General features: G+C 40.5%; 8 protein-coding genes across 11 annotated transcripts in view; 6 read left to right on the top strand and 2 right to left on the bottom strand.

Annotated features, from left to right (window-relative positions):
• The window catches only part of LOC108051346 (uncharacterized transmembrane protein DDB_G0289901), an 85,441-nt gene that overhangs the window by 6,419 nt on the left and 54,038 nt on the right, over positions 1-24,984 (bottom strand). Inside the window, exons 2-5 of one of the 3 annotated variants that reach the window (XM_044456501.1) lie at positions 5,375-5,696; positions 3,645-3,906; positions 635-3,185; positions 25-142 (exon numbers count right to left, since the gene is read on the bottom strand). In XM_044456501.1, coding sequence (XP_044312436.1) covers positions 25-142; positions 635-3,185; positions 3,645-3,906; positions 5,375-5,425 — 2,982 coding nt within the window. In that variant the 5' untranslated portion in view covers positions 5,426-5,696. Of the gene's footprint in view, positions 1-24; positions 143-630; positions 3,186-3,644; positions 3,907-4,064; positions 4,241-5,374; positions 5,697-24,984 lie in introns of those variants that run through there. The other 2 variants (XM_044456502.1, XM_044456503.1) reach the window with 2 other exon arrangements.
• LOC108051349 lies at positions 9,373-10,785 on the top strand. The gene is made up of 3 exons (XM_017133435.2): positions 9,373-9,967; positions 10,025-10,177; positions 10,339-10,785. The coding sequence occupies exons 1-3, from the start codon at positions 9,830-9,832 to the stop codon at positions 10,675-10,677; spliced, it is 630 nt and encodes a 209-aa protein (XP_016988924.1). The 5' UTR covers positions 9,373-9,829; the 3' UTR covers positions 10,678-10,785.
• Positions 10,809-11,944, top strand: LOC108051350. The gene is made up of 3 exons (XM_017133436.1): positions 10,809-11,082; positions 11,137-11,289; positions 11,357-11,944. The coding sequence occupies exons 1-3, from the start codon at positions 11,005-11,007 to the stop codon at positions 11,699-11,701; spliced, it is 576 nt and encodes a 191-aa protein (XP_016988925.1). The 5' UTR covers positions 10,809-11,004; the 3' UTR covers positions 11,702-11,944.
• LOC108051352 lies at positions 12,078-12,897 on the top strand. Its single transcript, XM_017133439.1, has 3 exons — positions 12,078-12,210; positions 12,272-12,424; positions 12,480-12,897. The coding sequence occupies exons 1-3, from the start codon at positions 12,142-12,144 to the stop codon at positions 12,822-12,824; spliced, it is 567 nt and encodes a 188-aa protein (XP_016988928.1). The 5' UTR covers positions 12,078-12,141; the 3' UTR covers positions 12,825-12,897.
• On the top strand, positions 12,997-14,281 carry LOC108051353. The gene is made up of 2 exons (XM_017133440.2): positions 12,997-13,487; positions 13,545-14,281. The coding sequence occupies exons 1-2, from the start codon at positions 13,422-13,424 to the stop codon at positions 14,040-14,042; spliced, it is 564 nt and encodes a 187-aa protein (XP_016988929.2). The 5' UTR covers positions 12,997-13,421; the 3' UTR covers positions 14,043-14,281.
• LOC108051356 lies at positions 14,697-15,487 on the top strand. The gene is made up of 3 exons (XM_017133444.1): positions 14,697-14,760; positions 14,821-14,973; positions 15,042-15,487. Exons 2-3 carry the CDS (start codon positions 14,932-14,934, stop codon positions 15,378-15,380), a joined length of 381 nt encoding a protein of 126 aa, XP_016988933.1. The 5' UTR covers positions 14,697-14,760; positions 14,821-14,931; the 3' UTR covers positions 15,381-15,487.
• On the top strand, positions 15,602-17,747 carry LOC108051351. The gene is made up of 3 exons (XM_017133437.2): positions 15,602-15,968; positions 16,097-16,249; positions 16,304-17,747. The coding sequence occupies exons 1-3, from the start codon at positions 15,894-15,896 to the stop codon at positions 16,646-16,648; spliced, it is 573 nt and encodes a 190-aa protein (XP_016988926.1). The 5' UTR covers positions 15,602-15,893; the 3' UTR covers positions 16,649-17,747.
• The window catches only part of LOC108051354 (protein GSKIP homolog), a 57,838-nt gene continuing 54,049 nt past the window's right edge, over positions 21,196-24,984 (bottom strand). For both annotated transcript variants that reach the window (XM_017133441.2, XM_017133442.2), the window contains one exon: positions 21,196-23,975. In XM_017133441.2, the coding sequence (XP_016988930.2) occupies positions 21,325-21,678 (354 nt within the window). In that variant the 5' untranslated portion in view covers positions 21,679-23,975 and the 3' untranslated portion in view covers positions 21,196-21,324. The remainder of the gene's footprint in view (positions 23,976-24,984) is intronic.

The following is a 24,984-nucleotide window of genomic DNA, read 5'->3' as shown; positions in this document are numbered from 1 at the left end:
AAATAAATAAATACTTTTACTTACCGAACTTCTGGTTTCGGTGAAGTTGCTCAGGTCGGGCGTGAGACCTGCACTGCGTCCGCGCTTGCCGCGACCCTTTGGAGTTCGAGAATCTAATTCTTCAGTTGGTGAATCACAGAATCTGGAAGACATGAAAATAAATAAGTAATCAGCACTTTCATAGCTAGAACTGTTGTCAGTCCCCACAGATATCGAGTTGCTTCAATCAAAACGAAACCACATATGTGGGAAACATGATTGGCAAATTAAGCTGTTTACTGATAAATAATTTCTTTTGTACACAAACAGAAAATGATTACTACGGTTGATATGCACTAAAGTATTGTCTTGATTAAAAGTCTCAAATGTAGACAAAAGGCCAAAGAATACAGTGCATACAAACGTAATAATGTGACCACTTAAGATCTGTAAGATTATGGCAATATTATCCATATACAATACTTTTCAAACTGATCCCCAAAACATGGGTACAAAAGATAAATGAAATAAAAAAAAATAAACTTGCAACATAATATTGAAAGGCATCTTTATTTATTTATCTAGTAATTAATAATTTGGAAACAGTTTGAAAAGCGTATCACCGTAAGACCATCTCAATGCCCCACCAACTCACCTTGGAGGAGCCCAATCGTGTCGGGTGCAGTCGAGCAGGGTGCCTACGTAGGTCTTGCCCCGCCACGTGACGTTGACCACGAGAACGCCGCCCTCGGTCTCGTGCCACACGATACCCTCGAGGGTTACGGAGGTGCCCGGTTCGCACGGTCCAAGGCAGTCCGGTTCGGTGATGGTGCCCACCGAGGTGCCGATGCAGATGTCCACCATCTCCTTGCCGCCGACTGCTCCGCTAGCGCCAGCCTCGTGCTTGGCTCTCTTGGCGGGCGGCGATTTGGTGTCCTCGTCCCCTGTTCCTGTGCTGCCCGCCGGCACCGAGATCGTGTGATGCATGGTGGCTGAGATCATGCCGGGTGCCATCAGCTTGGACTGGGACGACTTGCCATCCGCTCCGCCAGAAGTGCTGTTCTGGCCCTGATTCGAATTGGCGCCACTCCCGCTGTAACTATTGGAGGCGGCAGCAGCTGCCAGTTGAGCGGCAATGTGCGAGGAGATTTTAATGCTGCCGGCGGATTCCTTTCCCGGCGGTCCCGGTGCATTGGCACCTCCCCCGGATCCACCCACGCCGCCGGAATTACTGCTGGCCAGTTGGGTGGCAGAGGAGGAGGCTGCTCCGGTGGCCGCCAGTAGAGAGGCAGCCGCAGGCACCACTGTCGATGGTGATCCGCCCGAGGGTGAGCCCGCCGAAGGAGTAAACACACCTGGTGGCACTGCCGACATGGAGGAGGATCCACCGGTTTGTCCAGTGCTTCCACTCGAATTCGAGCTGCCGCCGGAGTTGGACATGTGTGCGGCTCTACGGATGCAGGCGTGGTGAGAGCAGGGAGCCCCCACCTCTCCGTTGCACGAGCAAGGTGATCCGCCAGCTCCCGCTCCGGAACCCTTCTCCGGCGTATCCTTTTCTCCGGCCGCCGAGGCAGCCGCCGCTGACTTGTCCACGGACATGCGATTGGAATGTGCGTTCTTGTCCTTGGTTTTCTCGCGCCGATGACCCGAACTGCCACGCTTAGTGCCTTGCGGCGTGGACTGACTGCTGCCGGAGGATCCCCCTCCGCTGGCATGGCCACCGGCATTGTTCTGGCCCCCTCCTCCCGACGAGGAGGAGCCACTCCCGGCACTGGCATTATTCAGGTGCTTCTTGCTGCTGCCCGACGAACTGCCGCTGCTGGAGGAGCTGCCACTGCTTGCGCTACTCGACGAATTGTTGCCCCCCAGGGAAGACGCGTTGGTGGAACTGGAACCGGAGCCAGAACTCCCATCCTCGTTGGCCGAGTTATTTGATCCGGCGCCCAGGGCTCCGTTCTGCTGCTGGTCGGTGGCCTTCACAATCTCGTGCTTGGCCTCCGAGCTTTTGGTGCCCGGCTTGGTGCGCTTGATCTTCATTTTGAGTCCTTTGTCGAGCGTCGCCTGGTGGTCTATGGACATCTTTGCGCTCGATTTGCCACTGGAGGAGCTGTTACCGCTACCGCTTCCGCTGTTGCTGCCGCCTTGCGAACTCGGCGGCCCACCGGCGCTTGTGTTGTTGTTGCTCCCGGTACCGCTTCCGCTGTTCCCTGTGCCGCTGCCCGAACCGCTGCCTCCGCTTCCGGTCCCGCTGCTACTGTTGTTGCTGTTGCTATTGTTGTTGTTGCCGCCGCTGCCGCTGCCCGTTTGCGAGGACATGCCGCCAGCGGAGAATTTGGAGCCCTGCTGTCCACTGCCAGCCGCTGTAGCTGCTCCAGCTGCCGCTGCCGACGAGGATGACGATGACGTGGATGAGGATGAGGAGGACACTAAGCTGCCGCCCTTAGAGAAGCCGGCAAATGTCGAGGATGACAAAGTGCTGCCGGCTCCAGCTCCCGCTGATCCGTTTGGGTTCCCGCTTCCACTCCCCGATCCACTCAGGGATTTGGAGCTGCTGTTCAGTGGACTCGGACTGTTCAGTTGAGCCACCAAAGCGGACTTATAGCCCTTGGAACTGCTGCTGCTGCCGCTTCCACCACTACTCGAGTTCGAGTGATGGTGGTGATGGTGATGATGCTTTCCCGAGGAAGAGGAGGATGTGGAGGACGAGGAAGTGGATGATCCCTTGGCCACCACGTTCGCACTGCCGCCACTGGGCGTCGCAGTTGCTGACGAGGAAGAGGAGGAGGAGTTAGCTCCGCCACTGGCCACCGGCTGGCGTGTGAACTTAATTGTGGTTGGCGATGTGGCTGACAAATTGCTGTGCAATGTGGTCTTGTGCGATTTGTGCGACGATGATGATCCTGATCCCGCCGCTGCTGAGGATGACGAGGATGAAGCGCCGCCCTTGGAGGATGATGAGGAGGATGTGGAGGAGCTGGATGCCTGCTTGGCATTTAGCGCGGTAGCCTGGTTGCCACCACCCGAAGAATGCGCCGCCGACTTTTCAATGTCCGCGTCCAAGTCGTCCAGCAGCTCTGGTATTCCGCCAATGTTCCACTCGTCCTCGTACTCGAAGTTTGTGTCCTTCGACTCGCTCGAATTGGAGCTGCTTGACGAGGAGAGCGAGGAGGAGGATGAGTTGCAAGCGGGGCTTTTGCCAGCTAGTTCTGCGGAGGGAGAAAAAGGGGAGAGGAATTTATATTGATGAGCGATATTCGTAAATGCATAGAGGTCAGTGGCTTATGAAGGGGGCCCTTTTGGTATTAATATACCACATGGGTTTCTATTGTCTTATTTTTTCTAAATTCATAAATATTTAGGTTATTGAGACAGAAAATGGAGATTACAACAAAAATATAAGTATTTTCAAAAGGTTTAAGATACACATTAAAAAATCGTTTTAAAAGCTAAAATTAATTAATAATTTTAATGAATAGTCTCTGGGTGTTAAAATCCATTTTATGTGATTTTTACAAGTATTTTTTTTGGAAAACATCTTAAACCTTTTCACGTTAATTTTGGATACAAGGGTTGTGGAAAACGATTAGGGATCCCCTTGAAATATTCCTGCCTACATCCTTGTCGATAAAAAAATAAGAACCAGCGAGAGATTTGCAGTTACTTACTCGTGTTTGTGTGCTTCTTGATCGCACCGGAGTTGTTGTTGTTGTGGTTGCTCTTCTGATTATTCGCTGACGCAGTTGTTGTTGTTGCCTTCGTTTTGTTATTGAAATTCAGCGCTTGATTCGCCGTCGTTGTTGTTGCCGCTGCTGTTCCTGTTGTTGTTGCCGTTGTAGCTGTAGCTGCTCCTGCCGCACTTAAATTAGCTAACAATTTATTATTCTTAATATTGCTTTCCGTTGCTACGTTGCTGCTATTCAGGGCCACCTGCAAATGCAGAAAAAAAAGAAGAAATCCAACATTAATAAGATACAGTTGTATGGGTGTGAATGCGTGTGCATTCTGTGTGTGATGAGTAGGGCAAGAAAACTCACAAAAAAAAATGAAATAGAAATGATAATTTCTTCCGCCTTGTTTCGCTTTACCTTTGCCAACTTCTTTTCCATTCCATAATTATAATAAGCTTATAGTTTTGTGCTAGTATTTTTGGTGTTTTAATTTACAGAAAACAAAAACGAAAACAATAAATAAATATTTTGCGCGAGCCTTCTCCGCGGCGTCCTTTTTCGTTTGGCAGATGAGACTGAACGGAAAACCAACAAAAAAAAAGAAAAAGAGACGGAGAGCAACCACCGAAAACATGGGAGAAGAGAGGAAGAAAGAGAGAGACTCAGAGCGGAAGAGAAGCGGTGGAGAGACGAAGGCAAATAAACAAAACGCTTTCAGTGTTGGAAAAGGCCCATAGGCATGTAAATAACCGACAACTTTAATTGTTTGTTGATCTCATTTGTTTTTTTTACCCCTTTTAACTAGTAAATCAGTAGCTACACTCCCAATAAATCAGTAACAAAAAGAATAGTGTGTAGTTTGCTGGTCAGCTTTTATCGCTTCTTTCGCTTATCGCACACTGCAAAGTGTAGTGGCCACTTGAGAAAAGCAGCCCGTAAAAAAAACTAAACTCGAGTGGGCCAAAATGATGACAATAAAATAATTACACTCTTATCGCCCACTAAAAGTGGGGGAATAAATAGAGGGAAGGCGGAATTGAGTCGGTGAGATAAACAGTGTTGCCAAATATTAAAAATCCTATATAAGCCATAAAAACTAACCTTCAGTAAGTATCTAAAAATATCTCCCAAATTAAAAAAAATACAGCAGTTTATTACTGTCAATAATAAAAATACATAATCTATCTTTATGTATGTTTTATACGCATAGTAAAAAAAAATAATTCTAACTTTGAATGAGGTCAATATAATTATTTTAGTACTTAGTGTGTCACATTCATTAAAAAAAGTTGATTTAAAAAAAAAAGGTGTTTTTTTATAAACAGAGTTTCCAAACTTTCTTTTTATTTGTTTCTTTTTAAATTGAAATTAATTTAGGTTGCTGTATTTATTTGAAATTGTTTCTAGTTTAGACTAGGTTTACTAAAAATTCTATTGTGAGTAGGTTTGTAAGTTGGTTACTTCCAAGGGTAATGACAAAGGTTTGTTAGCCGTTATAAATCTATAAAATACTTAAATTTAAATAAATTTCTCGATAAAATCCTAGTGATTTTCATTGGTTTAAGAGATTTTGTTTAAAACAATTTTATTTTACTTACAACTGGTTAGGAACTTCTGATTCAAATATTTTAAAACGAGAATGGCTATAGCCTGGCAACACTGATAGAAAGTAGTGTGGATACTGTTCAGGTATGGGGCTTAAGTCCGAGGTGCGAAAATTTGCTTACCTTATTCGGGTGGTGGCTAGTGTTCGCCTCGTTACGTCTCATTGACTCCATACAGACGCAAACGATCGGGCGGCCGCACTGCGCGGGCGGCCCAAAGTACTACCTGTAGTGCCTAGGAACGTGCAGCCGGCGGTGGAGTTGTTGCTCAAATGACTTGGACTGGTGCTGCGGTTGTAGCTGGCGCAGATGCGGATGACCCTGCTGGTGGGTGGCGATGAACTGGGACGCTGCCTTGTGTGACGAATTGTCGACTTGTTATCCAGGCAACAACGCAGGGAGACACAGGGCCTCGGCCCTCGGGCCAAATGGTTCATTTTCAAAACTGCAAATAGAGCAAGAGAGATATTCCATCGATTAAAATATGCAATGTGTCAGATATACGGCTAACGCTACAATGAAAGGAACTGCCATCCACTCGATCGAGTGCTCGAAGAGATTAGAGCCTTGTCGCTCTTTCAAGTGCTCAATTCAATTGCCCCGTTATCGCCGATCGCCAATCGACGTGTTTGAGGTTAAACTATAAAGCATGGACGACTGTGATTTACATGCACTGTTGCGTTGGATCATAATATATATAGAGACGGTATAGAGTAGATCGAGGGGAGGTGGCGGGCCGGGAGACAGACCCCTTAACGACCTGGTAATTAAAGCACTTTTGCACAATTTACTGATACTGATAACGAATAACTGGTACGAGTACTCCTACCACCACCGATCTCAAGTGCCACCGAATATGGAGTATATGATTTAAACATGTGCGCGAGCGAGCACAGTAGCAGTTGCCGTTCCGATTTGCGATTAGATAACGTGTCAGCGCCGACGTCTCTGGGAATTCTACTAGAGTTTGTACACCTCTCTGCCACCCCGAGAACGTTGACGTCATCGTTGGCAGCTCACTACTTAGCACTTTACTTTATTTCAATGCAAATCAACATTAATGCCAGAACAAATGTGAAGCGTAATGCCGGCTATTAGGCTTAGACTTTATGTTTTTGTGAGCCCCATAAGCTAATGGGCACTATTACTGGGAAATACCCAAAACAAATGATATAATTTTAAATACATTTTAAAATCGTTGCTCCTTATGTGTTTAATCATATCATACAGCAATATTCAAACTTTATTATAACTAGAGCTTTCTTTTTTTGTTTTATTCGAAATATTGGTGTTACTAATTGCCTCAAAAGGGAAATCACACATTTTATGATACTATTTTTCCCCTTTAGTCGACAGTTTTTGTGCCCTCCTTTGTCAATTAATTTGATTGATTGGTTTGCATGAATCTCTGTTGATTCATTCATTTTTTTTTCTGCTTTGTACGATTTTAAAGCAGCAACAACAATTAAATTTGCATGTGCTTAACATTTTATGATAATTAAGTGGCACAGACAGCAAAACACGCTTTTTGTGTGTGGGCCGACGTTGGATATGTTTTTTTGTTTTTTTTTTTTGTTGCCAACTTGTTTGTTTGTTTGTGTCACCCGAGTTATGTTCGCATTTTCATACTGAATACTGAAACTTAATTAATTGAGTTGTTGACTGTGCTTGGTTCGACAATAAAAGCTGCCCACACACATTGCGTATTTTTACTGCCGCATTTAATCTCATCCAAATGCGCGCTTTTAAGCCCAGACAAGAGCATTTCAGTTCCCATGGCAATCATCTTTTATTCGCCTCTGAGCCCCTTCACTCGGACACCATTTAATCCGCTATTACGCACTCCACACTCTCTTGGCCAATGTGGGTGGCAATGCGAGTGTGGCATGTGGCATTAACGTGCCAACAAGGGGTTAAACCCCGAAAGAAACAAAAAAAAAAACAGTATAAATAAAATAACACACATCCATTGCGATATGCTTTTCACAGACGCCGCCAACAAACCCGAAGATTGAAACACACCATAATTTAGACAAATCAATAAATTACTAATAGCCCCCGCTACTTCGCTCCTTCATGCGATCGACATTCCACCGAATTCGACCGAGGTCCCAAGTTTTGCGGCAGGCAGCGGGGAGCAGGGCACATAAAAGGTAAGCAGCAGTTGGCCAGGTAGAAAAACAGGCAGGGTAAAGGCACAAAGACAGCGCCGGTCATCGTTCAAGTCGTGTTTTAAATTGGGTTTGCGGCCAAGCTCCAATGCCCAAGAAGGGTAAAGAAAGAAGAGTGGCAGGCAGAGGGGAACTGATACCGTCTTCTTGTTATGGCCAAAGTCCCTGTCCGCACGTACTAAACATCAGGCAGTACCCAACCCAACCCATCAGCATCCAGAAAACAGCACTCAGTGCTGATACTAAATGTTGACCACAGAAAATGGCTAGTTTGAAGTATATAACACAGGAAAAGGTAATGAAAATATATCATAAAACCTTGAATATAATAATCCACATACTATAAATGACATTTAGCTTGAAAACTTTGATTCTTCAAAAGAGGAGATAGCCCTAAATGTTATTAGTTACTTGGTGAGCTTCTTAGAAAGTTTAACTCTAGACTTGCAATCAAAATAGATAGCAAATGAAGAAAATTTTCGTTCTCCTGAAGCTTTTATAATACGAATTTTAATGAATATTCTTTAGAGCATTGAAAATTCCTATAAAAATTCAACTAAAAGCCGGACTGAATGAAAATAGCTAGAGCATGTCAACGCTGGTAGACTCAAAATCAGCGGGAGAACTTGAATTCGCCAAGATGATGAAGAAGCCGAAGAAAACGATGAAGAACAAGGGGCTGTAGAGCTGAAGATTTACGGCAACATCATTGGAAACATCGGCCGCCGTTCAGATCGTTGGGGATCGCTTGGCTTCATCTCCGTCGTCATCGTCATCATCTCGGTTTTTTTTTTTTGTTCTTTCACAAGATGGTTGTTGTAGAAGATTGATCCTCTGCGGTTGCTAAATGAACGCCTCCGGGGAGTTGCCAGTGCGCTTTTATTAGCGTTTTTGATCCAGAATGGATCGTAACCACAGCAGCCAAACAAGCAGAGATGGAGCGAACGGGTATAGGCCCGCATCAGACACACACGCAGTTACTATTGCGGTCACAAGAATAGTGGTTCTATTTCAAACTCAACATGTTTGTTTGTCAATTTCTATTATACAAACCAATATATTAAGTTGTAGAGAACCTGAACTTTTATAAAATCAATAAGTATTTTGAAAACTTTATACCTTTGTATTTTTCAGTGGATATCTAAGATTGATAAGCTCATTAATAACTTGAAAATCCAGGACTATATATTTCCTACATTTTTTTTTTAATTTTTCAACTAGGTATTAAATATTGAAATATTTTATCTAAATTTTTTTTTTTCTTAATACTGATTTTTTTGGTTTCTTTAAGATACTGTTATTTTGATCACCAATGTTTAAGCACGATAAACAAAAAAAATACAAACAAAAATTGCGTTTCGCTAATAATTCTTCGCCCGTTTTTGTTTCTGTTTTGATTCGGCTCGAATCGCGATAATTTGATTTTCCCCAAGCACAACTCAACTCATGCGATTGCGTTGGCGGCGGCTGTTTAGGCTCAACACGCTCGAGGCGGCGGCTTGGCGTTCAATTAAATTAAGTGCAGCGGGTTCCCTTTTCGTTTTTTATTATTTTCCTTGTGGCATGCCACACCACCGCAGAACGAGATGCTTCTCAAGTGCTGGCCAACTCAAGTGGCGATCATGCCACTTAAGCAACGGTCTGAAAACGAGCCATGGATGGGAACTACTTAAAGACGAAAGAGAGGAGGGGACCAGATCTCGATCCCCGGGTACTAGACACATTCAATTGCTTTTCCCAATATATTGATCACTTGAAAGAGACTGAGTGTGTGTGTGTGTGTTCGCTTGCGCCCCTTTTCCGTCCATTGATAGGGCATCGGAATTTATGACTTCATTCCCCCAACAGATCTTTTGTTCGTGTCACCAGCAATTTGCTGTCCTTAATTACGAGTGTTCTCTTTTGAGGACCTCGAATTTAATGAGTTACGCACAAAAATAAGATATGGCTCAGTCTCAGATTTTGGTGTTTATATTCCCTCGATTGTTGTCAAGGGAATCAAACGCTATCGATCTATAGGGGGTTCAGTTTTTGATTGTAACCCCTTGGGCTGTGGCTATCGCAGGGTAAGAATTCGGTACTTTATAAATGGGTTGTGGACTGCCATTTTCTTAAAACGATTCGAGAATGGAATGCTTTTAAAATGCTTACAATTTTATATAGCCTGACAAACCACACATATCGATATATACGCATATAACTGTGGCTACTTTAGTTGTAAATAGTTTTTAATTACTCATTTCTGAAACATATAAAAGAACGTTAACCAATTAAATTAAAATTTAAGGTTGTAAAATATATCACTGAGTACAAACTATGACACAAGTATTGCGTGTTTATTACGACCGCTATTTTACAATCTGATTAAGAAAAAACAAGCCGAAAACATTTAAAGTTTAAAATCTAAATGAAACTTTCGCTATATAAGCCACAAAGTTATCTCAATGCAATAGTACTTTTGGCCAAGATGTTACCACGTTCGTTGCTGCCAATTATTGGAGGACTATGGCTAACCATTTTATTAGTAGATAATTGCAGTGGCAAGGTAAGAATAATATTTCTATCTGGAAAGTGCTAAAAATAATATCGTTTAAATCAACAGCGAAAGTGGGACTACGAGCCGCTAAGTATTGAGAGCTTCTCTACGGATGAAAACTTGCTGAAAATGGACGCGAAGGTGGAGCGACTTGGTAGGGGAGAATTTGCCATTACGGCCACGATCGATTTTAAATACGAACCGGACGAAAATACTATGGTAAGTATTACTTATTCTAAAAAAAACTTCATATTCATTTGGTAAAGAATATACCAGAATATTATGATTGTATAATGGAATATTTATAATATTTTTGATTTCTTTTTTTTACTCCAAATAATATATAAGACATCTTCGTATTTGATCCGAACTCCTTTCAGGTTGAAGCAGTGGGCTATAGAAGCACCTCCGGAGACGAAAACGACTACAAGCTGATTCCTTTAAGCATTCCAAAGCAACCCTTCACGGAATTTATGAACAGTCACTACAAGGACATGGTAATACCCAACCTGGGCGGTTGCTCTAATATTATCCAGTTTAAGGACAAATTCGAGCCGCCATGGCCAATGAAGGTATACAATCTAAAACAATGCGTGGCCGACAGCGATGGGTTTCCGGACGTAGTGCCCGAAGGTTATTACAAGGTCAATTTCACCATGTCGAATCCCGTGGATTGGGGATTCATTCTCATCGTGAAGATCACGACTAAACTTATGTGATAAATCCACAAAAACATATATGTAATGCCAAATTTTAATCTATTTGCAGCATGTAGAAAGTTAGTTGAATTTAATGAGCAATAAAAACGGCATCAGAGAAATTTCAAATCTATATTATTTGTCAATGTTTATGGGCTAGTTGGATTGGATTAACATAAGGTTACATTGGTTTCGTTTCCGGTATTTTATTAATCAGAAACATTTTAATTTCTAAACCAATCATTTGGCTACATGATAAATCCGTGAGATAAGAAAATGTAGAATATAAAATTCAGCTATAAAAGGCCATTGCATTTACCACAACGTTCAAAATCCAATTCAAGCGAAATGGTCCCAACTAAGCTGCTTTTAACCCCGACCAGAACTGGGATTCTAATTTTGTTTCTCCATTTGGCTAAGGCAGCTGTAATATTGGTAAACTTTATAACATTTGACCTATTCTAATTTTTGTGTTCTTAGCGAAAATGGGACTACGAACCGATATCAATGTCCACCACCTCTTCGGATGACAGCAAGCTTAAGTTTGATGGTAAAATTGATCGGTTGGGCCGTGGGGAATACGGATTAACAGCCACCATTGAGTGGAAGTATGATACCAATGAAAAAACCATGGTGGGTCCTCTACAATAATTATTTCTAGCTTTTTACAAACTTTACTTTTTTTAAAATCAATTTCCAGGTTGAAGCCACCGCTTATCGCAGTAGTTCTGGAGATGAAAAAGACTATAAGTTGCTCCCTTGGTCAATTCCGAAGCAGACTTTCTATGAATACATCGACACCTATTACAAGGACGTGATCATCAAAAATGTAGGCCACTGCTCCAACCTTCCCAACTTTAAGGGCAAATTTCAACCTCCTTGGCCAAAGAACACCTATAAGCTCGACAAATGTAAGTTCGATGGCGATGGACTGCCGGAAATCGCTCCGCCGGGATACTACAAGATCATATTTAATAAATTTGGACCAGGCCAGCCAACATGGGGTTTTACGGCGGTCTTCAAGCTGACAAATAAACTGTTCTAGACCTTTTAGTAATCGAAAAGATTACTGATCATTTCCAAAATACTATTAAATAATCTGAAGAAATAATAAATAAATAAAATTTCTTGATTTGAATTACTATCAATTGGTAATGCTTCATTTGAAAACTCGGTATATAACAACACATTTAAAGGTCCATTCTCAAATGCACAAAAGTTTGTAAATAATAACTATATTTTTCGAGCATGTCACAAGATAATGTATATCTTTTTAAAACATGTTACGATTCTGATATCTGGATATCGAATTAAACAAGAATTTAATTATAAGTTGTATTTTTCTCTAATTACTAATGACATTGAGTTAAATATTTAAACAATGTCGGTTCAACATACATAGTAATGTCGTGCAATTTACCAATTTCCTGATGGCTATATAAATAGAATTCGCCCCTTTACAGTTCTCAGTTTAATATTGACGAAATGTTTTTCACCTGCTCGTTCGTCGGAATTTTGTTGGGAGTCCTGCTGATTAATGGGTGTAGAGCAGCGGTTAGTGCAGAATTTATATTCCAATAATAATACAATTATTCATTTATTTTTTATAATGCAGCGCAAATGGGACTACGAACCCATATCGATCATATCAGAAACCTCCGATGACAGCCTTATAAGTCTCAAAGTCAAGATCGTTCGCATTAGCCGCGGAGAATTCGGAGTATCAGCTGAAGTTGAGTGGAACTACGATACGACGGACGAAACCATGGTAGGTATTAATAATTATTAAGTGTATCCTTTATAAAAATAAAAATCTTCTTCAGGTTTCGGCTGTCGTCTACCGAAGTTCATCGGGAGATGAGAGCGACTACAAGCTGCTTCCTTGGGCACTTCCCAATCAACCCTTTTACGATTACCTTAACACCTACTACAAGGATGTGATCATGAAGAATTTCGCCCCCTGTTCGAATGTTCCCCAGTTCGAGGACAAGTTCGAACCGCCTTGGCCAAAGAAGACATATAAAGCCGAATCATGCGTGGTAAATGGCGATGGACTACCGGAAGTCGCACCGCCCGGATTCTATAAGATCATATTTAATTGCAGCGGACCAGAGCAGCCATCATGGAGCTTGGTTGGGATTTTTAAACTAACAACCAAAATTTTTTAAAACAAATCTATTTCGATATTGCAAAACCTTATCGTTGTTACTATGGTTGATTAAATCTTAAAGAAAAAGTAAATAACTCCAAGTAGTTTCTGGCAACTGAAAATATTTTTGCACCCTTTATTAAAATTCAATTTTATTTGGAATAGCTGTTGTTTAGCAGCGTTTAGTTCAGAGTTTATATCCTAATAAAACTTGCATATTAATGCAGCGCAAATAAAGTGGCTAATAAAGCTGCGGTCCACTTTTTAAAACTAACAAACAAAATTAGTATGTTTGCACTTAAAACCTTTGTTAAACTATTTCGAATATAAAAATATTAAACCAATGACAAATATCACAAGGTTTATATTTGGAAAAGAATTATTGCTTTTTCATAGAATTTTGTTAAAATGTTTTTTAACAAGTTTTTAATTATTTAATAGGCTTGAGTGATCTAGATATTGTTAAACTATATAAATGTAGTCATAAAATGATTTTCCGGTCTGATACAAATTTCGTGCCAAGTTTTTGGTTACTTAATCATTCGGTTTGGTTTGCCTATATAAATATAAAGAGCGCCATTAACTTAAGCCATGTACTTAACTTAGCATTAGCGAAATGTTTCCCCGGTGTTTGCTTGGCGGAGTTTGGTTGTTGGTTCTGCTGATCAGTGGGTGTAATGCGGTAATTTCAATATTTATATTGTATAATTAATCCAATAATAATTATAATATTGTGCAGCGCAAGTGGGACTATGAACCCTTAGCGATATCCGGAACCTCTTCGGATGTCAAACTAATAAAAATTGAGCCCAAAATTGAACGCATTGGACGCGGGGAATTCGCGGTTTCCGGAATGATCGAATGGAACTTCGAAACTACCAACGAAACCATGTTGGAGGCTTTTGTATACCGAAGTCAAACGGGAGAAGAGAACGATTACAAAGTGCTCCCTTGGGCAATTCCCAAACAAACCCTTTACGAATTCATGGACACCTTCTACAAGGACGTGACGATGAAAAACATCAAGCACTGTTCAAATTGTCCACAGTTCACAGAAAAATTCCAACCGCCATTACCAAAAAAAACATATGTCGGCGACAAATGCGTGATCGACGGCGATGGACTTCCGGATATCATTCCTCCCGGATATTATAAAATCATAGTTAAGGGCTTTGGACCAAACCAGCCGACATGGGGCGGTACTGGAATTTTTAAAATAACAACAAAAATGTTTTAAAAATCCAAGATGTTCAGAAGAAAAATAAGATAAATAAAAAATAAATTGTGGTTTATGTTAATTAAGAAAATAAATGTCAAATACGAAAATAACAACTCTTTTTTTAATCGATTAATAAAAGTTCCAAAAAGTACTTCAATAATACTTTAGTTTTAGACTCCACAAAATATTTGAGACCGTTATGAACGATTATTTTAATGCCATAAATTTATTTTTTTAGCAGGAAGGTTAGAAATAGATTTACTTGTTTGCGACCTTTCTTTTTGGAAGTGGTGATTTTACCGAGTCTAAGTAAAGTTCCGACATTAAGTTATGCTAACACACTTAAAGGGTTTCAAACTAAATGCATATTTCACCAGATAGTCAATCCGGATCTTCAGCATTGAAATCGCTCACTTACTTTCCACTAAAAATTACAATATTTTTGGTTATAGCGATAATATGCTTGATAAAATTCAAAATCTGTAAATTTTCTAACGAATTTTACATGTTTTTGGCATGTAGTCTTTTTTAACATGTACACCAAAAATGAACAATTGGCTTATATAATTTAAACAAGTTTCTGTCGTAATAATGCCGTGCAACGAGCCACCGTTTGCCATATAAATACAAACCAAGCGAGGATTGGATTAAGTTTAATATTCGCAAAATGATTTCGCGTAGCTCGCTGCAGTTATTTTTCGCTGTGCTCCTGATCCACAGATCATTTGTTGCAGGAGTAAGTTATAAATTTATACTTAAAGGATTTATAATATTTGTTTTTTGTTTTGATCTATAGGGCAACTGGGAGTACGAAACCTTATCCTTGACATCCTTTACCTCCGATGAGAAGCTTTTGAAAATTACGACAAAGGTAGATCGTCTGGGTCGCAGCGATTATGCGTTTTCCATGACGCTAGACTGGAACTATGATGCCAATAATGAGACTATGGTAAATATTTAGAATGCAATACTTATATGCCAACAGGTTTTACTAAATAACTTTTATTTTCTGGACAGGTTGAAGCTTTAGTTTATCACTGCTCGTCGGGCGACGAAGACGACTATAAATTGATGCCCTGGTCAATTCCTAAACAGCCCTTTTTCGAGTATCTAAATGGGTTTTACAAGGACGTTTTTATCAAGAATGTGGGACACTGCTCCAATATGCTGCAATTCGAAGACGAATTCGTACCTCCATGGCCCCGAAATGTCTATAAGTTTGACAAATGTGTGGCCAATGGCGAGGGATTACCGGAAATCGTACCCGAAGGATTTTTTAGATTGGCTTACAAAACCACTGGGGAGGTCGACTGGGGTTTCACTCTGCTTGTGAAAGTCACGCATAAGGTTATTTAAAGTATTTAAGGATGTTCTTTTTCAAGAAATCCTCTAAAAATGTTTTTTTCTTTCTATTTTATTTTATTTTACAAATATATGATAATAAATAATAATTGGTTAGAAAATTTACTGTGTTTTACTAAAAGCAAAAAATAGCAATCCACATTTTATAATCTATTAATAGATTAATTTATGTCAACATATGAATCTATGATAAAAATATTCTCTTGTTATAAATTTTAACTTGACATGTGCAATAAAATTGATTAATCCATTCAAACATGGAAAACCGTGTACTTGTAATTCTTTCTAAAATTGGTTGTCAATATCGTAGCGATCAGGAAATGCAGATAACTTTAACGTGATTAACTCTAATCCAATCACATTACTGTTCACAACAATGGAACAATCTAAACATTTAATACACAAAGTTTCCGTGCCTCACGTTTTTGTTTCAAGTTTAAGCCAGATCAATCGACTATATAAACAAAAGCTAGATGGTACTGACCACCATAACCAGTTTATCCAAAAATGTATTCGTTTTACGTCCATTTGCTATTTTCTGTGTGCATTTTTGTGTACTTATACAATGATTGCGAAGCAAGAGTAAGATTGAAAACATTTTAGTTCTCCAAAATTAAACACACTGTTGTTTAAGGATATAACCAGTTTATTATAAAACTCAAATGTAAATAAAATTTATTTTAATGGATATAATTCAAATATTTTTACAGACCCAGTGGGAGGCCACGCCCATATCTATTGACGGTCACACCACAAACCCCAGTGCCATGGACTCGAATTTACGACTTGAACGCATTTCCAGGGGAGAATACGGCTTTTCGGGGACATTCTTCTGGGGTATTGATATGGATGACAGTGTGATGGTAAGTCTAAAATCAGTTTCCAAATACCCTAGATAAAGAATATATTTATTCCAGGTCGAAATGCGTATATTGAACAGCTACACCGGCAAAGAGGCTGACTACAAGTTGACACCCTTTTCTATTCAACCGCAGAAATTCACCGACTATATTAACACCTTCTACAAGGACCTGTTGATACCTAATCTTGGCAATTGCACCGATATGCCAAAGTACGAATCGGGATATGTACCGCCCTGGCCAAAGACAACCTTCAACTTCAACCATTGCACCGTCAGTGGCGAGGGATTGCCGGAAGTGTTAGCAGAGGGATTCTATAGGGCCGAGGCCATCATCACCGCCCTGCCAACTGTTTCAGTGAACGTGAGCGCTGTCCTTCGAATCAAGACCAAAATGTTCTGAATTCTGAACAATAAATCGACGAACTCCTCTTAGTTTATTTGTCAACTTTTTTCTTCTTTGGGACAAATTTGAGGTGTGAACTGAGATCGTAAAAAAAACAGCGGACTCATTGGCGGGCCAATAAATTAACCGATCCAGGTAGAACCTCCTTAATTCAAGCTGGCGGTCAAAAATTTCAGTGTCAAATTTGCTAATTTACATTTATTTGCGAATAATCCTCTTGTACGTAAGGAGAATTGACCTGAAAAATAAGCAGACGGCATATATGTGTGATCAAGGATTTTTAATCTGCTCAGAATAATTTACAAATGTTACAAAACGAGTGCGAAAACCATCAGGGGGATATCAAGGGGTTAAAAAAAGCGGACCGAAAGATTGCAAAGTTGTCATTTTTAAACAAACAACACCGGACTATTGTAATAGTTTTTGTTTTTTCATTTCTAATTAAAGAGTAAAACATTTATAATAGAGATGTTTTGAAGACTTTGTTTCTGTACCGGTGCGAAACGTTTTCGGAACCAAAATATCAAATACGAAATGGTATCGATTCACCGACTATGTCAACAGCTTCTACAAACACCTGCTGATGTTTAACCTCGGGAAATTTAACCGATATGTCAAGGTATAACTCAGGATATGTATATATATATATATCTGGCCCAAGACCTCCTACAACTTCATCAACTGTGCTGTCGGAAGTGGTAACCGGGGGTTTCTATTATGATTTCAGCTATCATCATTTTATGGATGATACTGCAGGCAGTACTGCAGTAAACGTGAATGCTGTCCCAGAATGCTCTAAATTCCGGACAATTAAATCGCCGAATTCCTCCCTGTTTATTTGCCAACTGCTTTTGCTTTTGGGCCTTCCCGAGGTGTGAGCCGAATTCCAGCTAAGACGGGATCGACATAAAATCCGGCGGACTCATGGGCCAATGCATGAACCGGGCCAGGTAGAAATCGCTTAAAGCCAGCTGACGACAGGCAAGCAGGCAGTTGGAGTGTGAAATTGGCAAGACATGTTTGGAAACTGTTGTGGTAGAAAAAAGTGTTTGCGGCAGGGTAAAGAGTGGGGAACGCCAAGGAAAAATTGCACAAAGTGTCGCTTGCACAGAGAAAAATATGAATTACTGTAAGAGATTTTAAGTTTATTAAAAAATATATTATACAGTATTGAAACCACCTTTGTGGATTGTGTAACAGAGGGGTGAAATTAAAATAAATTCAAATTAGCAGGTGCTAAGCTTAAGTCTTAAAATGAGATGCCTGGCAAACAACAAAAAAAACGATGTCTACTTTTTCTGTGTACTTTCCCCTCGTTTCGCCCCCTTGAAAATGCAATTCGAGTTGCATTTCAAGTGAAAACTCTGCACAGTTGCCTCGGCTAATTTATTGCAAATTGTTAAAAGCTACAACGACGAAGGCGACGCTGCTGCTGGCTGTCAACTGATGACAGCAGCATGCGGCTCCTCCCCACCGTTTCCCCCCTACCCTAAACTTGTGGCCGCTGCTGTGTTTTCCCCATTTCCAGACTGCTCCTCCTGTTGGCTGGGTGCAAAATGTAGTTTAGAGTGAACCAGATTCGCATGGAAATCGTTGGCAATTTCACAGCAAGGCAATAAAGTCACAGCTCTTTGAAGAGCTTTATTTTAAGCGAATGCCAGATTGCAGTAGCTTAATCAGTAGGAATTTTAATAAAGCGCTTAGTGTTACCAATTTAGAAATCCGTTATTAGTTGGGTTTTAGTGGATTACATTTTGAAGTATTTTTAAAACTTGTTTAATTGGTATAATGCGAGAACTTAAGTGTGCATTCCATTTTATTGCTTTCGAATGTACGCCCAATAATTCAGAACAAATATGCACTGAGTTCCTACAATTTCATTAATTACCTCAATAAAATATATAACATTAAACCCGTGTCTGCCTTTTTTAATACGCTTAACTTTGTGTAAAAATGTTTATTTAGCATTACAAACGCGATGGCGATCTAACAACGTTTTAAAAGCCAATTAATTTGCTGCAACGAAACGCGGCTCACCCTGATTAGCATACGGCAATACGGCAACGGAAAACAACAACGGCAACCAATTTGCATTTAGCCACCATCCATCTAACTCACACAGTTCCCATCGCCCCGAATCCCGCTGTTTGGCCATCAGTAGTTCGCACAACTTGAACATTTTGCGGCATTGACAATATCAAATTGTTATCTGGCATAAAATAATTACAACGTTTTAATGCAGACAAAATAGTTGTCGTCGGTCGACGGTTGCAAGTTGTTGGTGTTGTGTGTGCTTGCTGTTGATATCATCGTTGTTTTTGCTGTTGCCGCTGCTTTGGCTGCCAAAGTTTAGCTGCCAATTTGAGTGCCAATAAAAGCGCGTGTGCGACAGCAAAGAGATTTCATTTTCAGCGCACAACGTTGCCATGGTTAGTTTTTGCTGCTGGTGCGCTAATTAACCAAAAACGCAGCCAATTAGTTGGACTAACACGGAAAAGTTGCAGTTCCATAAAACAGCACGAGAGGGAGTGGTGCACGGAGAAAAAAAAGAGGATAATTATCTTTGTCACATTTTCATTTTAATCCATATTTATCCTTTTCTTTTCTGACTGGTTGTCAAAAAACGCGCAACCAAAGAATTTATTTTCAAGATCCCAAAGAACTGATATTCGATTTTAAAGAATTGACAATATTGTGATATATTCTTTAACCTTTTTTTTGGCAAGTGTCACTAGCTCAATTGGCGGACCTATTTTCATTTGTTTTTGCGATTTGATTGCGAGATTTGACTAGATAATACTAGGGAAACTAGCGAATCAACATTGTAAGCTAATTGTCTGGATTGTCAGAGAGTTTGTTGATTATTTAAATACAGACTGATTATTTGAAATGGCATATATTTATTCCACGAAATTACTCTAAAATATTCCCAAATAACCGGTATAATTATATCAAAGGTTTTTTTTGTTAATAACCTCTTTTATTATTATAGCTTTTTAACGTGTTCACTTAAATAATAAAAACAAAATGGAACTTGTTTTGAATAATCTCTTGATTAAGTAATATAGTTTTTAATAACATTGATCTAATTTTGACCATGCTAACTGGTATGTTAAACTAGCCTAGTTTATTACCAGCATTTCCGTGTTTCAACTAATTAAACTGCGACAGCTTTTAGATCTTGGGCATTTGAAATTCTCCTTCAATTTGCGATGCTCATTGATTGAAAATTTGCAAAATGGAATGCATTAAACTTAGCCAGGCAAAGGTTAAATTATGTCTGCATTCACAGAGATGCGGCCACAATAAACAAACAAGAAAGGGGCAATAAGGGGGGATAGTCAGTCAGAATGCAAAGCTTGTTAAAATTCATGTAATGCATTAACAGAGAACAACAACCACAAATTACACACACACAGAGGTGGAGGACGAAAGGGGCACAGGGGGCGGAAAGGGGGTCTCTACTGAGTCAAAAGGCCGACGGGCTGCAATGAAAAGGCAATTAAAGCGCAGCAGGCTGGAAGGGGGGTGGGGTCCAAAGGGGGCAGCAGAGGAAGGGGATAATGCTGCTGCTGCTGTTGCCGTTGCAGCAATCAATTGCATGCTTCAATGGACAAATATACGAGCATAGACAAGTGGAGAGCCAACTCAGATAGACATGGCCGATACGGACGCCAAAGCAAATGCGTTCGCTCAACTACAGTAGAGCTCCCTGTCAGCAAAACTACCTTTAATATAATTTCTTAGAAATTCTTTAAGAATTACATATGTCGCAAAATGCCTATTTTATATATATAGGTACAAAACTTTTATCTCAATTAAAGATCAATGTATTCTCAATAAGTGTTAAAAAAAAGTTTTAAGAACATTAGAAAAAATTTTATTAGGTTAAAGTTAAGTTAAGTCTTTAAAGTAAGGTTTTACATATATGATCATATGAATCTTTCCTTGCAGTTTAGTTCAGCAATATATTTCCGCCTTTGGGTTTTTTGTTCGCACACGATTTTAGTTAAATTCAACTGGACAAATTTTGTTTTATTATCGATGGCCGACTGTATCTGCGTTTGTTCATCTGTGAGTTTGCAGCCACAAATGTAAGCGTGTGTATCTGTGAGTTGTCCACGGCAGACACCCGAGGGACGGACGGAAAAGCGACTAGATGGACTCAACTAGATAAAAACCCTAGTTGGCTTGGTGCCCGGCCAAAAGGAGGAATACAAGTGGGGCTGAAGAGGCTTTCAGTTGGGCTGGGCTGGATTGGCTTGGGTTGGGTGTTCGATGTTCAGCATTCAGTGTTCGGTGTTCGGAGCTCGGAACTTGGAGCTCCAACCGTCTGCATCTTCATTCGCCTCCTTCGACGGCGGCAGTCAAGTGGAACGGCACAAAAACTTGTTAACTTTTTTCGCTACAAAAGGTCCGGAGAGTGCCAAGTTGAGTCAATCAACTGGCAACCTGCTCCTCTACTCCTGCTCCAGCTCCAGCTCCTGCTCCACCCCTCTATCTGTGCTCACTAGGCGGCAATTAATCAAATGGTAGACCCCGAATCCAACTCACTGCCCCGGGCTTTATTATTGCAATCAAGTCATTTACCTGCAAAACGCTTAATTATCACTTTTTGGGGCGGCAATTAGCAATTAGCAGACAAATTCTTCACATGCCACGCCCATTTGCGACTACTGCTCCTTTCTTTTCTTGAGAGGCTCCCGTCCAAAGCCATACTTCTCTCCATACAATGGACTTATGCCGGCCAACAGCTGGTGGGCAGAGTCATAGACAGTGTCACAATTGGCCACCTCATCGGCCACGTTATCAAAGTCATAGGCCACAATCCGATAGCCAGCGCGACTTAGTTCCACACAATAGATGACCTGCTCGAGGGTGCGAATATTGATGTAGGCCACCCAGCGACAATGGGGCAGGAATTCGGCCACGATCAAGTGGTCCGCAAACTCCTGGCAAGAGTCCACCATTCGTTGCGCCTCCCGGAGGGCGTGGAAGTCGTTTTCGTCACTCTGGACGAAAGCCATTTCGGCAGCTCTTTGAATTTTAATTTTGACCTAACAAACTAGGGACATTGACAGATTAACAGAAATAGTTTCATAAGGTTTAACTGCCCTTTTTCATTACACTTGGTTACTTTACTATGACATTTACATCTTAGCAACTTCTTGTCACTTAAAGACAATTTCGTTGACCAAAGATCAAGTCCATAATACTATATTAAGGTTTCAATCGGGAACAAACACATAATTATTACTTCAAATTAACCCAAAGTAATCCCATTTAAATATATTTTGTATAACCTTTTAAGCTGAAGGGTATTAAAAGTATCGAGTCCCTAATGTACAACATTCCCTTCTCGTTTTCAAGACATTTTTTGTATTATGCATCCGCTTAACTCCTCGTGCGGCTCCTCTGAAACCCTCCACTCCTTTCCCTTTCCCTTTCCCTATTTCGGTCCCTTACTGTACGAGTATCTTCCTTGACTTCCCCGACTCAGAAACCAAGCTCAAGTGCTCTGGGTCCTCGGGGTCTTAGTCGCCTGATGCTGCCTGCTGCCGCTGGAAAACAAAAAGGACAAAAGCAAAGAGTCTCGGGCTCAGACTCATGACAATCGAATGAGGAGTGAGAAGAGGACATGGGAGATATGTAGGGGATAAGGGGTAGCCTGACTTGGTGTGATTTGATACACAGAACAAAATTGTTCTTTCAAAAGCGGATGACATTGTTGCATAACAGAAAATCTTAGTTTGACAATTTATAAAAGTTATTAGATTAAGTTTTTTTTATGATTAAATGGAAATTTTGATAGTTTTTATATTTGCATACTCTTGAACAGGATTAAACCCCAAAAATAGTCATTTCGAGCAAAATTTATTATAGCAAAAAGATATAGATCATTGTAATGAAATCTTCAAAATAATCTTAATTTTTTACAGTACACCCCATCACATCGACAATCCACGGCAGCAGCATCTTTTCCCTTACTTTTTTGCTGATGAAGTTGAACAATTTGAGATACGAGCTGAGAAGGAAGGTAAGCGAACAGAAAGAGACGGGCGACGGGGCGGGGGAAAGAGATGGGTTGGTCGACGGACGGAACGGACCGAAAGGGACAGACTACGGACAGCGGACCAAGGACTGAAGACCGAAGACTGTGGAACGTTCATTTAGTTGCCCATGGCCATGGCAGGCAAACCGTTTTCTGTCCCGGCTACCAGGCAAAGTTCCTGCGCTCCGCTCCGCTCCACCTTCCATTCCCCCCCCCCGTCGCCCAACAATCAAGATGCTAAAAATGAAAAACTTTTTGCAACACACACGCAAATTTTTCTTCAATTTTCCTTCTGTTGCCGCCTAAATAGTTGATGAATTATGCGACAGCTGGGCGGGAAAAGTTTTCTTAAATTTCATATTCACACGGAGGAAAACAAAATTATTTATTCAATTTGTATAGCTTTAGTTGCCAATATTTTGCATAAGGTAATCAAGTTGATGGTTTTCAAGATACAGAATCTGTATTACAGATATAAAAGTTGATTGAGGGTTTCATCATGATCATGAAATAGACAACCTTTATTTTCTTTAAGTCAGAAAGGTAACTTTTTGATAAGTTCAAGAAGTTTGAATATAATACAAATTAAACCTTCATGCTATTATTTCTATTGTGATATGAGATTGAGCCGAAAAAGCAAGAGTTACCGATATTGCTGATAGGAAATTGGGTTCATTAAGAGTATAAAATATTTCTCACTGTGTGTGCGAAAGTTCAGTTTCAATTTATTTTAATTGCGCTGACAGTTTACGATCTCCCCCTGCGTTTCCATTTCCCCCGCACGACTGCAATCAAAAGGAATAAATGAGTGAGCGGATGAGAAGGCGACGGCGGACAATAAGTGGATGGGAAGGGAGTGCATGACCATAATCCGACTTTAACTCTTTCACCGATTCCCTGCCCTGTGGGCCTTTCTCCCGCTCCTTTGCTCACAATTGTCGGAGATTTATGAACGCCTCTTGCGCTTTAAATTGAATTCAATATTTTGCAAGCGCAGTGTGCTGCTGCTGCAACAACGGCAAATTGTAAACAACAAAGTTTTTTGTGTTCCGTTGACAGTTGCACTTTTTTTTATGGCGATTGCACATTTCATGGCTTTCTTTTTTTCGCGCTAAAATGGAATTTTCCTTCCTTTTACCTACACTATTTTCGCGCAGTTCGCTTTCAAGAGGTGTGAAAGGCGTTGAGTGGGTGTGTCGACAATTGAGCTGTTTTCATGCTTTTTGTTGAATTTCCTTAGTTATCCGCTTAAAGCCAAAAGACAATACATACCTGCAACGAAAAAGAGGAGGGAAATGCGGAATTAGTGGAAAATTAATGAGATGGTTTAGGTTTGGGTTTAATGAAGTGTGCATTTAATATTCTTGGTATTGTAGCATAAATTGTTAATGAATCATTGGAGTATAAAATGGCTTAAAATTGTATTTAAACAACCTAATTTAGGAATTGTAATCATTTTAATCTGGTACAGAATTCCTTTTATTACACTAATATAAGTAGTTCTTTGAACAGCTTAAGTTGCTTTGCTCCCAATTTGCGAATATCTGGGTAATTTTCGTTTTTGCCTGTCCTATTATTACAAGAATAGGGTGAAGGAAAAACAGGTAAGGTAAGTAATCTCCTTATTTAAATCCAAAGGGTGCCGGTAAAGTTGTCTGTCCAGATAAATTTGCCCTTTTCGCACCTTGAACAGCGACATTTACTTCTTCTACTCAAATTACCTAGGCAATGATTTTTTCTTTGATTATGTTCCTTTTTAGCTGTGGTTAGTGGTTTTAAGACAAGTGTACGAGCAACATCAGAAATATATAGAGCAACAGAAAGGGGAATCTTAAAAGCAACTAAAAAACTAGGCAACACAAACCACAGCAACATCAGAAACAGCAGCGACATCAAGACCAACAACAACTTTGGAAGAAAAGGTAACTAAAACCTCAGAAACAACAGACACAGATGCAACACCGTCAAGAGCAACACTAAGAACAGTACAACGTTAACAACAGCAACACTAGCAACATCAGCTTGTACAGCAGCAACATAAGAAACAGCAACAACAATAACAGAAAATGCAGCAACACCAACAACAGCTGCAACATAAACAACTGCAACACCAGCAACACCATAAGCAACCGGAGCAACATTAGCGGCAACAGCAACAGCAGAAAAAGCAACAGCAACACCAAGATGCCCCCACGTTGAAAATTCAAAATGTTTTCGTTTGAGTGAGCACAACAACAACTACAATAACTTTCGACACGGTGAGTTGGCTTCGTTGTTTCTA

Source organism: Drosophila rhopaloa, unplaced genomic scaffold (assembly GCF_018152115.1).
Source record: "Drosophila rhopaloa isolate 14029-0021.01 unplaced genomic scaffold, ASM1815211v1 contig_115, whole genome shotgun sequence".
In the NCBI taxonomy this organism is placed as follows: Eukaryota; Metazoa; Arthropoda; class Insecta; order Diptera; family Drosophilidae; genus Drosophila; species Drosophila rhopaloa.
This window is presented reverse-complemented; position numbering and strand designations above follow the sequence as displayed.

Excerpts from the sequence above, each read along its gene's own strand:
- LOC108051349 (XM_017133435.2), top strand. The coding sequence starts at position 9,830 with ATGAAACTTTCGCTATATAAGCCACAAAGTTATCTCAATGCAATAGTA. Across the intron at positions 9,968-10,024 it reads TAGATAATTGCAGTGGCAAG|CGAAAGTGGGACTACGAGCC; the intron begins GTAAGAATAATA and ends TTAAATCAACAG. Across the intron at positions 10,178-10,338 it reads AACCGGACGAAAATACTATG|GTTGAAGCAGTGGGCTATAG; the intron begins GTAAGTATTACT and ends AACTCCTTTCAG.
- LOC108051350 (XM_017133436.1), top strand. The coding sequence starts at position 11,005 with ATGGTCCCAACTAAGCTGCTTTTAACCCCGACCAGAACTGGGATTCTA. Across the intron at positions 11,083-11,136 it reads TCCATTTGGCTAAGGCAGCT|CGAAAATGGGACTACGAACC; the intron begins GTAATATTGGTA and ends TTGTGTTCTTAG. Across the intron at positions 11,290-11,356 it reads ATACCAATGAAAAAACCATG|GTTGAAGCCACCGCTTATCG; the intron begins GTGGGTCCTCTA and ends ATCAATTTCCAG.
- LOC108051352 (XM_017133439.1), top strand. The coding sequence starts at position 12,142 with ATGTTTTTCACCTGCTCGTTCGTCGGAATTTTGTTGGGAGTCCTGCTG. Across the intron at positions 12,211-12,271 it reads TTAATGGGTGTAGAGCAGCG|CGCAAATGGGACTACGAACC; the intron begins GTTAGTGCAGAA and ends TTTATAATGCAG. Across the intron at positions 12,425-12,479 it reads ATACGACGGACGAAACCATG|GTTTCGGCTGTCGTCTACCG; the intron begins GTAGGTATTAAT and ends AATCTTCTTCAG.
- LOC108051353 (XM_017133440.2), top strand. The coding sequence starts at position 13,422 with ATGTTTCCCCGGTGTTTGCTTGGCGGAGTTTGGTTGTTGGTTCTGCTG. Across the intron at positions 13,488-13,544 it reads TGATCAGTGGGTGTAATGCG|CGCAAGTGGGACTATGAACC; the intron begins GTAATTTCAATA and ends AATATTGTGCAG.
- LOC108051356 (XM_017133444.1), top strand. The coding sequence starts at position 14,932 with ATGACGCTAGACTGGAACTATGATGCCAATAATGAGACTATG. Across the intron at positions 14,974-15,041 it reads ATGCCAATAATGAGACTATG|GTTGAAGCTTTAGTTTATCA; the intron begins GTAAATATTTAG and ends TTTTCTGGACAG.
- LOC108051351 (XM_017133437.2), top strand. The coding sequence starts at position 15,894 with ATGTATTCGTTTTACGTCCATTTGCTATTTTCTGTGTGCATTTTTGTG. Across the intron at positions 15,969-16,096 it reads ACAATGATTGCGAAGCAAGA|ACCCAGTGGGAGGCCACGCC; the intron begins GTAAGATTGAAA and ends ATATTTTTACAG. Across the intron at positions 16,250-16,303 it reads ATATGGATGACAGTGTGATG|GTCGAAATGCGTATATTGAA; the intron begins GTAAGTCTAAAA and ends TATTTATTCCAG.